Consider the following 16,379-nt stretch of genomic DNA (forward strand, 5'->3'; position numbering starts at 1 on the left):
CTGGGCATACTCATAATTTTAATTTTAAACCTTAACTGCTTTATGATGTCACAAAAACATGCAAGTGCAGCAAGTAGTGACTTCATCTTTGTTGGGGGAAAGCAAACTTTGTGTTTTTACACATCTAAATTTATAACATGATGCTAAGTATGATCCAAATGCAACATTTGACTCCTTTTTCCTGCATAAATGGGTCATTTTTTTCTATGTGTAGCTGGAGCTGCACTGCCAGGTGATGTTCAGGAACTACCAGAGAAAGAATGACATGGATGAGCCACCACCCATTGACTTTGGTGATGGTGACGAGGACAAAAGCACCAAGAGGAAGAACAAGGATCCCATATATGCACAGCTGGAGGAGAAGTACCTCCGCTTTGGCATCAAGATGGAGTGGCTGATGATCCACCGCCTCCTAAACCACAGGTCCGGGACACAACTCTGATCAGTTGCATTACACTTAAAAAAAACAAAACAAAACAAAAACAAAAAAAAACCCTGAATATTGAAGTACCAACTACAACCTAATTATAGAGATTTGAATTATTTTATCTTACCTATCTCAATTCAAATAAAGTTTTTTGCACATTTTTTCAATCCAGTTTGATGATAAATTGGTTTTGCTTTCAGGGGGATTGGCGTAAATCTACTTTAATTAAATGTAAATCTAATAAAGTGTAAATCTATTTCATAGCAAATGTTTTCATATCATTAAAGTATGAGAAGCTGATTTGAAGCTGATTCTTTATGCTCTTTACAGTGTGGACAGGAAAGGCGATGTTCATTACTTGATCAAATGGCGAGAACTTCCATATGATCAGGTGACCTGGGAGTCCGAGGACATGGATATACCAGATTTTGATACATATAAGGTGCAGTACTGGAACCACAGGTACGAAAAAGTACAGGAAGTCACTGTTGTACCACAGAGTAACATAGAAACCAAACCCAATGCGAACAGTTTTACTTTTTCTACAGAGAGCTGATGATGGGAGATGATGGCAAACCAGGGAAGAAGATCAAGGTGAAAGGACGAGTGAAGAAGCCAGACAGGCCTCCTGAGAACCCCGTGGTTGACGTAAGTCCACAGTTTGTTTATTTACCTGAGTCATCCGCTTCATGCCACAGTTTCCAGCACAGCGCTTTTACCATTTAACAGGGAAAGTCTCAGAATGTTTTTTTTTTTTTTTTTTTTTGGTGAAATGCATTAAGGAAGTAATGTCAGACATGACAGACAGAATGTTTAACTTTGGTACCTGCAGCAGCAGAGGCGGTCAGAGTTATTCACAGCAGCTCTTACCAGGCTTTCAGCATTTAGACTGTAGGGGTGTGCGATATGGACAAAAAAACTTAATGTTTTTGTGACTGACTATTGCGATAGAGGAGATTCTTCAAAAATGTGCTTGTAAAAGTCAGTGCAAGTAGACATTTATTGTTCCTAATGGCACAATGTTGACGTAAAATAGCTTTTCTTTCCTTAAAATTTCAGCATTAAAGTAAAAACAATAGAAAAGCATTAGTCACATGAAAATATTATTTGAATCAAATTAAATTTGCTGGGTGTGGTGTGCAGGCATCTTGGCTGATTCAGGTGTTTCGTGGGCAGTCAAACTTTTCGTGTTCTTTATTTTCCTTGCAGTGGTTAGTTCACAGGTGGCGAAACAAGTTCACTGTTGAACTTCATCAGCAACAGGTTTCTGACACATTTTGCACTTTGCAGTCTTTTAAGCAAAGTCTGTCTCATCAAATCCAAACCACTGCCACTGGTGAGGTTGATGCAAGTCTAGGAGCTAAATCTTCGAGGTAGATTTCAAGGCTGAAGGTGTCTGCATGTTGTCTTTTTTCCCTTATATTCTTTAACCTTAGTCATGCTAAGATCTAACCTATGTTGCAGTGACACTGCTCGCAAAAGATCATGTGACTGTCGATCTTCAGCTGTGTTGCAATGTTGACAGATGCAGCTGATGATTTCCAGCCAAGAGACTGTTCAAAAAGCACCTTCAACCTGCAAAATAAAGTTTAAAACGGGCCCATTCTGGCAACGTTGCTCAGCACCTTAAATACTCAATAACATCAGATTGCACATCGTTAAAACAATAATGGTGATTGTATTGTAGATGATTTATATCACACACCCCTTTTAAATTGTACTTTGTAGGGATCCCAGTGCATCCATGTAAACTAAACTAAATAATTAAAATGGTGAATTGAGGTCTGACTCTTTTCGGTGCTTTTAGATTTTTATCTGTTGTCTGTTTTCAGCCAACCATAAAGTTTGACCGTCAGCCAGACTACCTCGATGCCACGGGGGGGACGCTGCATCCGTACCAGTTGGAGGGACTCAACTGGCTGCGGTTCTCCTGGGCTCAGGGCACTGACACCATCCTGGCTGATGAGATGGGTTTGGGAAAGACTGTGCAGACTGCTGTCTTCCTCAATTCACTCTATAAAGAGGTGGCTGGTTTTGTTGTTCATGTTGGCTCTTTATGTTATATTGCTTCTGGAACTGCACTTTATCCAAAACTGTAGCACTGAAGAGGTTTCTTTACCTCCAGGGGCACTCCAAAGGTCCCTTCCTGGTCAGCGCCCCACTCTCCACCATCATCAACTGGGAGAGAGAGTTTGAGATGTGGGCACCTGACATGTATGTGGTGACCTATGTTGGTGACAAGGACAGCAGAGCTGTCATTCGAGAGAACGAGTTCTCCTTTGAGGACAATGCCATCCGTGGTGGGAAGAAGGCGTCCAGGATGAAGGTACAAGAAAACTACTGCAAATGATTGGTTGTTTTTGTGATTGGTAAAGATGAAAGGCTTTGAGTTTTGTTTAACGAGTTTTAACTTCTCTCTTTGACTCCCAACAGAAAGACTCGTCTATTAAGTTCCATGTGCTACTGACCTCGTATGAGCTGATCACCATCGACATGGCAATTCTTGGCTCTATAGACTGGGCCTGCCTGGTGGTGGATGAAGCCCACAGGCTAAAAAACAATCAATCGAAGGTACAGATGATCAGCTGATTTGGTTTGTGCTCTTGAACAGTCATTGGCTGTACCATGTTCAAAAGCAGGAAACCGGTTATGCCAAAGATGGTTATGTTTTTTTCTGTCCTCTGTTGTAGTTTTTCAGAGTTTTGAACAACTACCCTCTGCAGCACAAACTGCTGCTGACTGGAACTCCTCTGCAGAACAACCTGGAAGAACTTTTCCACCTGCTCAACTTCCTCACCCCCGAAAGGTTCAGGTAGGGCAGATGCAGCCTGAAAAATAAAGGTTTTCTGACTGGATGTCACATAACAGTTTGGAAATGAGATGCTTCTTGTTTTCTTTGTCATCTCCAGTAACCTGGAAGTGTTCCTGGAGGAATTTGCCGATATTGCCAAAGAGGACCAAATCAAGAAGCTGCACGACATGCTGGGTCCGCACATGTTGAGGAGGCTGAAAGCCGACGTCTTCAAGAACATGCCGTCCAAGACGGAGCTCATTGTCAGAGTGGAGCTCAGCCCCATGCAGAAGTAAGTCACAAAGCTCAAAGGTGACAAATCCAGGGAAAGTGATGGACACCACTGTCACTTCAGATCCTAACTTTATAGCTTTTAAAACTGTAACTTTATTTTAAGATTGATGTTGGAAGTATATGTTTGAGTAAGAACAAGAACGAGACATCACCTGTACTTGAACAATGTTTCGTTTATCATTTTCATGTAGATCAGAAGTTCCACAAGCCAAAAGCGGCTAATTTTTGCTCTGTTGTTTTGGAGAAATGCAGTACAAAATAAAGCCTGGGTCCCACCGAATAATGAAAGACGAAGAAGGAGCCATGCATGGGTGTGGAGTGATTATTCAAAGAATGACCCACGTTTTCATCTAACATGTAGCATGGCTCATATCAGCCATGCTGAGCCATGTATGAGCCATGCAGTGCTGTGTAGCGTGATGTTATCAAGCTATAAAAACATTAAAAATAGCTACCTTAAGCTGTTCAAAATATATTCCACATGGAGCAGGAAAGAGAGGGGGGGGAAAAAGCGTCCAGATGAAACATTCCTCTGTGATTCCAGAAGTGATTAGAGGTGTTTTCAGCATCCAAGGTTTGGCAGAAAATGATTACATTATTTATATAGAGCTCAGTGCACAGAGCAGGTGGAATTGTGTGCAAGAGGAGGAGCCGCTCCAAAAATAGCCTCTCAGGTCCTGCGTACCTGCCAGGCGCACGGATAATGGGCTTTTAGCAGACTCGTAATCACCACGCAAATGCCTCTAAGCTGTCGCAGTAACTCCAACACAAACTGCGCCACGCTGTTGTTGCTAAATTTTGAACATCTTGAAATTAGCGCCACGCTCAGAGAGGAGCCTCGTTAACTGAAGATAATGCCTCTAAGAGCCACTCTGAGCCACTATACTGCCATGGTAGCTCACGAAACAAAAAAAAAAACAGGGTGCGTGGCTCCTTCTTCACTCCGTGGGACCGAGGCTTAAGAGACAAGGACTGCTGTTTGGTGACTGGCATGGCAGAATAAAAAAATATCTATTTTCTCCCTGCAGAAAGTACTACAAATTTATTCTGACGAAAAACTTTGAGGCCTTGAACACAAAAGGAGGTGGAAACCAGGTTTCTCTGCTCAACGTCGTCATGGACCTCAAAAAATGCTGCAACCACCCCTACCTCTTCCCCACAGCTGCTATGGTATGACCCAGACACCACAGACAAACACGTTAACATTCACACTGTTTCACACCCATGTGCCCCCAAAACAAAACGTATGTGGGGAAAGTTTACACTTTCCCCACACACACAGTTTACCGATTATCGGCATTTTCGCAGATATCGATATCAGCCATTTATACCAGCCATTATGACAGTTTATTCTTGCAGCGCTGCATGTAGCGACACACTGGTCACCAAGTTCTGCCCTCACACCTACATTTTTTAAAAAGAGGTTGCCAGTCAGCGACTTTGGTCTTCTGTGAGGTCACAGAGCTGTGTAACGGCAGCTCAGAGAGGAGCACAGTTGAAAGCAGCGTCTCTGCCAGTCTGAGTAGGAAAAAAAGAACTCCATCAAAATCTTTCATTAAATAATCCAGAGTTCCTCCTGTGTCCGTAGCTGCTGTTACATTCAGAAACTAGAGCACCGCGCTTGTAGAGCGCAAACCTCCGCCAACGCTAGTTTCCAGTTCCATAGTTTTACCGTTGGAAAAATTATTAAGGTCAAAGTCGTGTTAGAAGTGGCTTTTCATAAGCTAAATTAGATGTGATCAAATATCAGGAGTATGCATTTAGTTCATGCACTTGAAGTTTTTCATGGTGTTGTCAGTGTTTGTTTTTCTTTCAACTTTTTCAGTTTCTGAAGTTTGTTCAGATAATTTTCACAGAACATTGGTTATCTCTGCTATGCACAGTTTGTAATTGCTTTTTGGTACTTGGTTTCTGACTGATAACTGGAAGACAGACAAACAGGCATAAAGTTGGAACCTCCATCCAATTTTGGTGGAGTAGATAAATCCATAACCTAAAAATGAGAGTGATTGAGGCACTTTTGCTTGAGCTATAATGCTGAATGTACACCAAATGGGCTTTTCAATATAAATTCACGTGTCCACAAAATCCACAATCTGGATCAGATCCAGATTGTCAGGCGATAGTGAGTGCCAGTCTGCACCTCACTTTCAAATATGAGAGAGAGAGTGGCATTTTTGTTAAGATATCATGTAAAATATACATTAAATGGCATTTTTAATGTTAAATTTAAATGGCCACAAAATCTGTATTCTGGATCAGATCCGGATCAAACTTTGTCGGTGTATAAAGGATACCATCCTACATAATGAAAGAAATTTGATCTTTTTTCAGTTATGAATTTTTGAAAATTCATTCAATGATAAAGAGAGGGATTTTTTCCCAATGTTCCAAGATTTTTTCCTGAATTTGACCTATGACCTACAAAATTGAATCAGTTCTTGCCTCCTCCAACTTCGTTGGCGGAGGTAATTCAATGCTTATTTTATAGTTTAAAGGCTTTGTGTTTCCAGAAAGCTCCACGTTTGCTTGAAGGAGGAGAAAATGGTAAAGACGGTGTGAGCAAGGAGAGGGGAGGGAAGGAGGAGAGGGGGAGTTCACTCATTTTCATAACAGCAAAAATTAATAGTTTTCATTCGAACTGTTTTACAAACTCTAAAAACTGTTTTTACAAACAATCACATGATCATTTGTGTGAACAGTGGACTTTAGCACTAAACGCTTGTTAAAGCATTGGAGTAACTTAACGATCTTAAATGGTCATCTTCAGCTCACGGCCTCACTTATTGAAACAGGAAAGTGAAAAACAATGATTCAGGAAGTCTTTCATCCAGGTTTGATCCTTAAAAGAGGTTTGACAATGAAATCAGCCCAGGTTGAGCTCTTGTTTAAATAATACATTTATTAAAGTGTTGGTGACACCAACAAATGTGCACAGTTGATCAGTAAAAATGATGAAATGTTTATTTAAAAAAAAAAATCCTGAACAGTAAAAGTCAATAAGTGTGCGGGTGAAGTATACACAGCTGTCTGAAGCCTGCGCTCTATTTCAACCCTCAGCCGCGGCCATATTGTTGCTATGTCATCACGGGAAGGGGACCTGCTGATTCAAGTCCAAATCAGTTGCAAACACAGCAGAGGTCGAGCTGTTTTTGGATGATCCCCTGCTCCCCACTCTCGTCTGGAGGTTATTCTGAAGAATACAGCCTTATCGTTTTGAGCCTTATTTAGATGACAGTGAGGGAGACTAAACCTTGGAGAAAGACCTTCAGTCTGAAAACACACAGAATGGTGATTACAAAATAAATAATGCTGGTGATTTTGGCATGTGAGTGGAGATGATAAATTTTTTTTTTTTTTTTTTTTTTTTTGGCAAGCTCTTGAGTCCTAATCAACTGATTAAAAAAAATTGTTTGTTTTACTATCTGTGACATCAGAAAAAAGTGATGAGGAAGTGTGGATTTTCATCTACTACCTATTCATCTACTACCTATTCATCTACATCTGGAGACAAGAAGGATATAACTCAAAGGATTGCTGATCATGGAAAAGTAGAACTGAGAACATTTAAATACACAGACCACAATGTACTGGACTTGGAGCACGATATAGACCCGGACAATAATTTCTTCTCAAATATCAATGACAGTTGTTGCTATTATACAGATGAACAGTTTAATCGGATCATTAAAACGGATAACAAATTATCAATAATCCATTTCAACAGCAGAAGTCTATATGCAAACTTTAACAACATTAAAGAATATTTAAGTCAGTTTAAAAAAATATTTAACATAATTGCTATATCAGAAACATGGATCAATGAAGATAAAGGAATGGATTTTGAACTGGATGGATATGAATTTAATTGTGTAAACAGAAAAAATAAGAGTGGAGGAGGAGTGGCTGTGTATGTGGATAAGAACATGGATTATAAAATAGTAGACAATATGACAACTGTGATTGATAACTTATTAGAATGTATAACTATTGAAATATGTGAAGAAAAAAGCAAAAATGTATTAGTCAGCTGTATATATAGAGCACCAGGATCTAGTATTGAAACATTCACTGACTGTATGGGAAAAATGTTCTCAAAAACTAATCAAAAAACTGTGTTCATTTGTGGTGACTTAAATATTGATCTGCTCAATCCAAATAAGCATAAAATAACAGATGAATTTATCAGTATAATGTACAGTATGAGTTTATATCCAAAAATCACCAGGCCAAGCAGAATTACATCCCATAGTGCCACCTTAATTGATAATATATTCAGCAATGATATTGAGAATAACACTGTGAGTGGATTATTAATCAATGACATTAGTGATCATCTACCAGTTTTCATCGTTTATAATAGAAACCATCGGCGGAATCAGCCAGAGGAGAAAATAAAATACAGGCGAGTGCGGACAGAGGAAAACATGAACACACTAAAGAAGGATTTACAGGAGCAAAACTGGGAAAAGGTATACAGTGAAAGTGATGTTGATAGTGCATATGAAACTTTTTTACAAATATTTACATCATTATATGATAAAAATTGTCCAATTAAACAAGACTACAGAAAACAAAAAATCCAAGCTCGACCATGGATGACGAAAGGGTTACGAAATGCATGTAATAAGAAAAATACACTGTATAGAGAATTCATAAAACTAAAGACTAAAGAGGCAGAAAATAGATATAAGAAATACAAAAATAGATTAACTAATATTATACGGGTATGTAGGAAGGAATATTATAGTAACATATTATATAATAACAAAAACAATATTAAAGGAATATGGGATATATTAAATAGCATTATCAAAAATGGTAATAAAAAACAGAGTTACCCTCAGTATTTCATTGATAATAATGTCAAGAAGGAAAATAAGGATGAGGTAGTCAACGGTTTTAATAATTTTTTTGTAAATATTGGACCAAGCTTGGCAGAAAAAATTCCCGATTCCCAACCTGAGGATTGGGATAATAATCTCATAGAAAGAAATCCCTGTTCAATGTTCCTCACAGCAGTGGATGGAAATGAAATTATAGACATTGTGAATAATTGTAAATATAAAACATCTACCGATTTAAATGAAATTGATATGGTGGTGGTAAAACAGGTCATTGAATGGATTGTAGAACCATTAACATACATCTGTAACTTATCATTTCAAACCGGTAAATTTCCCAATCAAATGAAAATAGCTAAGGTTGTGCCGCTGTATAAGACTGGGGATAGACACCACTTCACAAATTATAGACCTGTTTCTTTGCTTCCACAATTTTCCAAATTATTAGAAAAGTTATTCAATAATAGATTAGACAAATTCATAAATAAACATAAATTACTTACTGATAGTCAATATGGATTCAGAGCACATAGTTCAACATCACTTGCATTAATAGAATCAGTTGAGGAGATTACAAACGCCATAGACCACAATTACATTCAGTTGGAATATTTATAGACCTTAAAAAGGCTTTTGATACAATCAATCATGACATATTAATCAGTAAACTTGAACAGTATGGGATTAGGGGGTTGGTGTTGCACTGGGTGAGAAGCTACTTAAGTAACAGAAAACAGTTTGTGAAGTTGGGGGAATATACATCATCATGCTTGGACAATGCTTGTGGCGTCCCACAGGGGTCAGTATTGGGTCCAAAACTGTTTCTAATTTATATAAATGATATTGTCAATGTTTCCAAAATATTAAAATTAGTATTATTTGCAGATGACACAAGCATTTTTTGTTCAGGGGGGGATTTGCAGGAGTTATTGAGGAGGATCAGTATAGAAATGGGAAAATTGAAAATATGGTTTGACAGAAATAAATTATCATTAAACTTAAGTAAAACAAAATACATGTTATTTGGCTATTGTAATACAGACATACAGGTTCAGTTACAAGTCGAGGGGGTAGATATTGAAAGGGTACATGAAAATAAGTTTCTGGGGGTGATAATAGATGATAAGATAAACTGGAAGACTCATATAAAACATATACAAAGTAAACTGTCAAGAAGCATTTCAGTTCTAAACAAAGCGAAACATATTCTGGACCACAACTCACTCCGCATTCTTTACTGCTCACTGGTTTTACCATATTTACAGTACTGTGCAGAGGTATGGGGTAATACTTATAAAGGTACAACACAATCACTATCAGTAATGCAGAAAAGAGCTATAAGAATTATTCATAATACTGGCTATAGAGATCATACAAATCCACTATTTTTACAATCCAAATTATTAAAATTCACAGACTTGGTTCATTTTCAAACAGTACAAATTGTGTATAAAGCAATAAACAATTTACTTCCAGCAAATATTAAAAATATGTTTTTTAACAGATCAGGGGATTACAGTCTGAGGGGGAAATTTAATTTAAAGCATCAGTGGGCACGAACAACATTAAAAGGTTTCTGTATTTCTGTCTGTGGGGTGAGGATGTGGAACAGATTGGGAGTGGGGCTCAAGCAATGTCCAAGCATGAACCAGTTCAAACAGCGGTACAAAAATATGGTTTTTTCTGGGTATAGGGAGGAGGAAGGGTAATGAGGGTTAGGGTGTTTTTGTTGTTTGCTTCGGCTTGTAAATATATAGTATTTTGTATGTAAGTAGGTATGTGTAGGTGTATATTTATGTTGTGTATATATACGTGTATATATGTATATGTGTATATATGTGTATGTTGATGTGTATATGTATGTGTGTGTATATATGTATATATATATATATTGATATCGGTTTAGGTGTGTAGGAATTTATGTGTATATGTGGCAAAGGGTATTACTGGTTGTGGGGAAGAAGGGGTAGGGATAAATAAGCTGATGCTTCACCCTACCCCTTTTCGGACATGTTGGGTACACAGTAGGAACTTTTTTGTTGTTGTCTTTACTGATCTATCTTGTAATTGTTGTTGTATCAAATGTTCGAAATAAACAGTTTTCATTCATTCATTCATTCATTCATTCATTCATTCATTCATTCAAATCTGGAAAAAATGACACAAGGGATTGAAAATATCAGCTATTTTTAAAATAAATCTTATTTCCTTCTTGAATACAGTTAGTGTACTGTATGTTAGTAGTGTAACATGTTGTTCTTATTAAATATTAAAAACTATTCACACAAGGAGAAAATATATAGTCTTACCTGTCTGTTTCAGAGAGATCATCTTCACAGACGAACGAAAACGTATCCACATTTGGAAAACGATGTCTGAAAATAATTTAATTGCTTGTCCTGGTTGGCAGTTCTTAAAGATATTGAGCTGAAATTTGGTACAAGGGTGACTAGTTGGTAGCTCCAAAACATATCCAACAGGTTTTTAAGATTTTTTTTTTTTTTTTTTTTTTTTTTTTTTTTGACCGTGATATGACCTGTGATGTCTTGTGACACTGTAGCTGCAGGTGAGCTACAGTGCCCGTGGTGTTATTATATTTTTTGATTTTTTTCTATTTACCAAACTGCTTTATTTATTTATTGTCCAATTATTAGGGAGTTTGTAAACCGACTATGTTTGATTGACCCAAACAGGAAGCTCCAAAGATGCCCAATGGGATGTATGAAGGCAGCGCTCTCACAAAGGCTGCTGGGAAACTGCTGCTTCTGCAGAAGATGATGAGGAAGCTGAAGGAGGGGGGGCACAGAGTGCTCGTCTTCTCTCAGGTGATAAACCATTCAGATGCTGGTGCAAAAGTTCATCTTGAAGTTTCACTCTTCTGTCATAGTATCTTCTGTTTTATCACATGTTAAAATGACTGTTGATTCAGGTGACTTTTTAAGATACTTTGAGAAGAACTTTCTTAAAAGATGATGTGAAATTTAAGATACAGTTTGCCAGTAGGTACCTGAGGGATTTGAACCTAGATTTTATTTTTTCTGTTTCACTCCACCGTGAAGCTGAGACTGATGATGCAATAGTTTCCCTCAGCCCAGTCTCTCCGATCACAGCCACAGCAGCCTCTAACACCTTCACAGTTGTCTTGGTGGCTTCCTTCACTTGTCTCTTGTGGATTTGCTGACTGTCAGATACATTTTCTTCTGTTTGTTATGTAGATGACCAAGATGTTGGACCTGCTGGAAGATTTCTTGGAAAATGAAGGCTACAAGTATGAGAGGATTGACGGTTCCATCACTGGAGGAATGAGACAGGAAGCCATTGACCGCTTTAACGGTGAGCGAGAAACACACCAAATTTCTTTGTTTCTGTTTGATTGTTTATTGAAGGACCATAATGCTATTTTAATGTTTGAATCCTTTAAATAGAACTATTATACACAGTGACAGTGACACTTCTCGTTTTAAATTTATTTAGAAAATGGCAGATCATTTTCTATATTAGCACAAACATAAAAATGGCTGGTATAATCTTCATATGCAGTTATAAAATTCATTCTGTCTTCAGCTCCCGGAGCTCAGCAGTTTGCTTTCCTGCTGTCAACTAGAGCCGGCGGTCTGGGTATCAACCTGGCCACTGCAGACACTGTCATTATCTACGACTCTGACTGGAACCCTCATAATGACATTCAGGTACTGGAGAATCGCTGTATGTCACATTGTTTTATAGGTCTTATTTCTCATCTGCTTGATCTAAAAAAAAACAAAAAAAACAGCTTAAGACGCGTATGATTTTTATGGCTGAGTTTGTATCAGCAATGAGTCTACCTGGTGTGCACCACAGAAGAAGAGCTGGTCATGGAGCCCTCCAGAAATGATTAAACTAAGAAACTGATTTCATTTCCGCTGAAATTTCACTGCTGCATTGTGATGATCTTCATGTGGTTTATTAAGACTTGTGTTTAGGCTTTCAGCAGAGCTCATCGTATTGGACAGAACAAGAAGGTGATGATCTACCGTTTTGTCACCAAGGCCTCTGTGGAAGAGAGGATTACTCAGGTAATTCATCCACAAAAACCAGCACTTAAACAGATTTATAAACTGTCCAACCTGGCGCAATCAGAGGACAGTGACGTGTGTTTGTTTACAGTGCATCCGGAAAGTACTCACAGCACTTCACTTTTCTACATTGTGTTACAGCCTTGTTCCAAAATGGAGTAAATTCATTTTTTTTCCTCAAGATTCTTCATGCAGAACCCCATAATGACAACATGGTTTTTTTTGTTGTTGTTTGAAATTTTTGCAATTTTATTAAAAATAAACTAAGAAATTACATGTCCATAAGTATTCACACACTTTCCTCAGTACTTTGTTGATGCACCTTTGGCAGCAATTACAGCCTTAAGTCTTCTTGAATATGATGCCATAAGCTTGGGGCACCTATCTTTGGGCAGTTTCGTCCATTCCTCTTTGCAGCACCTCTCAAGCTCTATCAGGATGGATGGGGAGTGTCTGTGCACAGCCATTTTCAGATCTCTCCAGAGATGTTGAATCAGATTCAGGTCTGGGCTGTGGGTGCACCACTCAAGGACATTCAGAGTTGTCCCAAAGACACTCCTTTATCGTGACTGTGTGCTTAGGGTCATTGTCCTGCTGAAAGATGAACGGTTGTGCCAGTCTGAGGTCAGAGTGACAGAGTGACCATCAGGTTTTTGGTTACCTCCCTGAAAAAGGCCCTTCTCTGCCGATCGCTCAGTTTAGGCGCAGCCAACTCTAGGAAGAGTCCTGGTGGATCTGAACTTCTTCCATTTACGGATTATGGAGGCCACTGTGCTCATTGGAACCTTCAAAGCGGCATAACTATCTTTACCCTCCCCCAGATTTGTGCCTCAAGACAATCCTGTCTCTGATGTCTACAGACAATTCCTTTGACTTCATGCTTGGTTTGTGCTCTGACATACACTGTCAACTGTGGGACCTTATATGTAGACAGGTGTGTGTCTTACTGAATCATGTCCAATCAACTGAATTTACCCCAGGTGGACTCCAGTTAAGCTGTAGAAACATCTCAAGGATGATCAGTAGAAATAGGATGCACCTGAGCTCAATTTTGAGCTTCATGGCAAAGGCTGTGAATACTTAACATACATGACATTTAATGTTTTGTTTTTTGTTTTTTTTTATAAATTTGCAAAAAAATAAAAAAAAAGCTTTCTGCCTTGTCATTATGTGGTATTGTCTGTATAATTTTGAGGAAAAATATGAATTTCATCCATTTTGGAATAATGCTGAAACATAAAATGTGGAAAAAGTGAAGTGCTGTGAAGACTTTCCGGGTGCACTGTGTAATAAGTCAGGCTGGTACACACTCAACGTCCTCCTTTGTGTCTGTGCAGGTTGCTAAGAAAAAGATGATGCTAACCCACCTAGTGGTTCGTCCTGGTCTGGGATCCAAGACGGGCTCCATGTCCAAACAGGAACTGGATGATATTCTCAAGTTTGGAACAGAGGCACTCTTCAAGGATGAAGGCGAAGGTAAGGGTCTTCACATTCTTATATCCCTGTGATGGACTGTTGAAACACGTTGAAACTGGCTGAGAAACCCGTTTGTGTTTAGGTGAGAACAAGGAGGAGGACAGCAGCATAATTCACTACGACGACAAAGCTATCGACCGTCTGCTTGACAGGAACCAGGACGCCACAGATGACACGGAGCTACAGAGTATGAATGAATATCTGAGCTCCTTTAAAGTGGCTCAGTATGTCGTGAAGGATGAGGAGGAGGAGGTGAGCACCTGAGGGAATCTGAGTTTTACCTCCTCTACCCAGAGGTTTCAACCTCGGTGGAATTGTTAGGACAGACACCCAGAACGTTTTGAACTAAAAATAATCTGGTCACAGTGAGGCCTGTCAGTCATGCATTCGGCACCTTTGCCATCTTATTCTCTGATGTTCAGGAAGAGGAGGTGCAGCGGGAGATCATCAAACAGGAAGAGAGTGTGGATCCGGACTACTGGGAGAAGCTCCTGCGCCATCACTACGAGCAGCAGCAAGAGGATCTGGCTCGAAACCTGGGCAAAGGCAAACGCATCCGCAAACAGGTCAACTACAACGACGGCTCCCAAGAGGACCAAGGTGAGCGAACAACCGCAGCAGCCTGTTGGTTTTCCTCTCAGCGGTTACCCTCCAACTTACTACATAAAACCAAAGCTGTACTAATACCACGAGTTTTAGGTTTTAAAATTACAGACAAAAAATCTTTGTCAACAAGACTTGGCACGCAGACGTTTCTGAGCTGCCACGATAGGGGCGCACTGAGTACTTTTGATGGTTTTAGGCTCATTATTTGATTTCACCACATTTGACAAGTGCACTTCATGCTGTGTAAATTCTTCAGTTTGCTGTTTCCTTTTTTAAATAACTAGTCTGCAGAATCTTGATTTATAAAACTAGTAACAATGCAATCTCTAAATCAAAGATACTGGAGCTACGCAAGATCGCCCACTCTGGTCAAATAGTGAAGTGCAGGCAAGCAAACTGCTCGCTGCTCAGTGAGAGCAGTGCCCAAATCGATGTAACAGGCCTGGTTTATTGTTTTTCAGGTTTCCCAAGAACAAGGAAAGGTAATTTGTCATATTGAACTCATTCATATTTTAAGTTGGAATGCAGTGTTTAAACTGTTTAAACAAACTGTCTGTTGTCAGAGTGTAAATGATGTGATGTTGGTGTTAATTATAATGTGAATAGATGTGATTGTGACTTGTACTGACAGTGGGTATTCTAGTCAAACCTCTCAGTCTGCAAGCAAAATATAAACTATGAAACCAAAAAAATGTCCATTTGAAGCCTCAGTATGGCCAAATGACAAATAGGTCAAATTTAACCATATTCAAAGTTTCAAATGACGTTGGCACGTACAGTTTTAACACATTAACTTAATCTGTAAAAAAGATTTCTTCAACGCAATCAAAAGAGCAAACTGATAAGTCTCAAATAAGTGTTTCATTGATGGCACATGTTGATATTCATACGCAATCACAAATAAACTGACAAATTTTTTAAAGTGGTCACACACATTCAGTTTTATAACAGTTAGTCATCAAAACCCACTAGAATAAAATAGAGCCTTTATTGTCATTGTACATATACATACAATGATATTTGTCTTCTGCATTTAACCCAACATAATTACAGTTAGACACAATCCAACCAATCCTAATGATAAAGAAAAATGATTCCCAAGAGGGATTTATTTCAAAGTCATAGTTGCAGTATTTTACAAGTATACCGTATTTTCTTGAGTATGTCACTCATTATTGTTATTTTTACTCATTTGTGAGGTCCTGCAGTTTGGTCTTATACCACTGCCACAAAAAAAAATCACATTTGTTAATAATAAATCTTTTTATAGGTCTTTCCCTCAAATCAAAAACACTAAACAAAGCAAGAGCAATCAGAGATTTCTGACATCTGCCAATTCAGATCTGCATCACCTGCAAAATTCAGTGGAATCTTCCATGCCCTAATATCTATCTGTGCTGCAAATTTGGTGAGAATCCGTGATGTAGTTTGGACGTAATCTGTAAAAGCGTATAAAGTGACACTTGATCCAGAGTCCTGATCCGGATCACCTCCCAAATTTAATGCAGTCTTCCATGCCCTAAATTCTATCTGTGGTAAAAATGTTGTCAAAATCCGTGCGGTAGCCTTGATGTAATCCTGCTAACATACAGATAAATAAATGCTGATGATTTTATGACGTCCTTGGTGGACATAATAAATATTAATATTTCAATTTTCGAGGGGTTAGGGTTTGAACTGGGAACTGCACTGAAACCAAGTGCACTAAACACTTGGTCACCACCCCCAAACTCCATTAATATATATATAAAAAAAAAAACCCAGATACCTATAAAATTACATGATGACAATGCACAAACACCCAAATTAAAGATCTGATTAAAAAAAAAAAAAAAATGGTATCACCCTTTTTCTGTTTTATCAGCCCTTTAATATACGTCAGAAAA

The 16,379-nt window shown here is 38.5% G+C and overlaps 1 protein-coding gene across 3 annotated transcripts in view; it reads left to right on the forward strand.

The window, feature by feature from the left end:
• The window catches only part of LOC117501279 (chromodomain-helicase-DNA-binding protein 4-like), a 64,458-nt gene that overhangs the window by 27,771 nt on the left and 20,308 nt on the right, over positions 1–16,379 (forward strand). For 2 of the 3 annotated variants that reach the window (XM_034160120.1, XM_034160121.1), the window contains 17 exons: positions 215–423; positions 758–889; positions 976–1,075; positions 2,260–2,451; positions 2,553–2,753; positions 2,861–2,998; positions 3,118–3,239; positions 3,337–3,510; positions 4,541–4,682; positions 11,050–11,181; positions 11,572–11,689; positions 11,921–12,045; positions 12,319–12,411; positions 13,749–13,887; positions 13,970–14,139; positions 14,310–14,487; positions 14,955–14,975. In XM_034160120.1, coding sequence (XP_034016011.1) covers positions 215–423; positions 758–889; positions 976–1,075; positions 2,260–2,451; positions 2,553–2,753; positions 2,861–2,998; positions 3,118–3,239; positions 3,337–3,510; positions 4,541–4,682; positions 11,050–11,181; positions 11,572–11,689; positions 11,921–12,045; positions 12,319–12,411; positions 13,749–13,887; positions 13,970–14,139; positions 14,310–14,487; positions 14,955–14,975 — 2,386 coding nt within the window. The remainder of the gene's footprint in view (positions 1–214; positions 424–757; positions 890–975; positions 1,076–2,259; positions 2,452–2,552; positions 2,754–2,860; positions 2,999–3,117; positions 3,240–3,336; positions 3,511–4,540; positions 4,683–11,049; positions 11,182–11,571; positions 11,690–11,920; positions 12,046–12,318; positions 12,412–13,748; positions 13,888–13,969; positions 14,140–14,309; positions 14,488–14,954; positions 14,976–16,379) is intronic. The other variant, XM_034160122.1, reaches the window with a different exon arrangement.

The sequence above is a fragment of the Thalassophryne amazonica genome, chromosome 20 (genome assembly GCF_902500255.1).
Source record: "Thalassophryne amazonica chromosome 20, fThaAma1.1, whole genome shotgun sequence".
Classification (NCBI taxonomy): Eukaryota; Metazoa; Chordata; class Actinopteri; order Batrachoidiformes; family Batrachoididae; genus Thalassophryne; species Thalassophryne amazonica.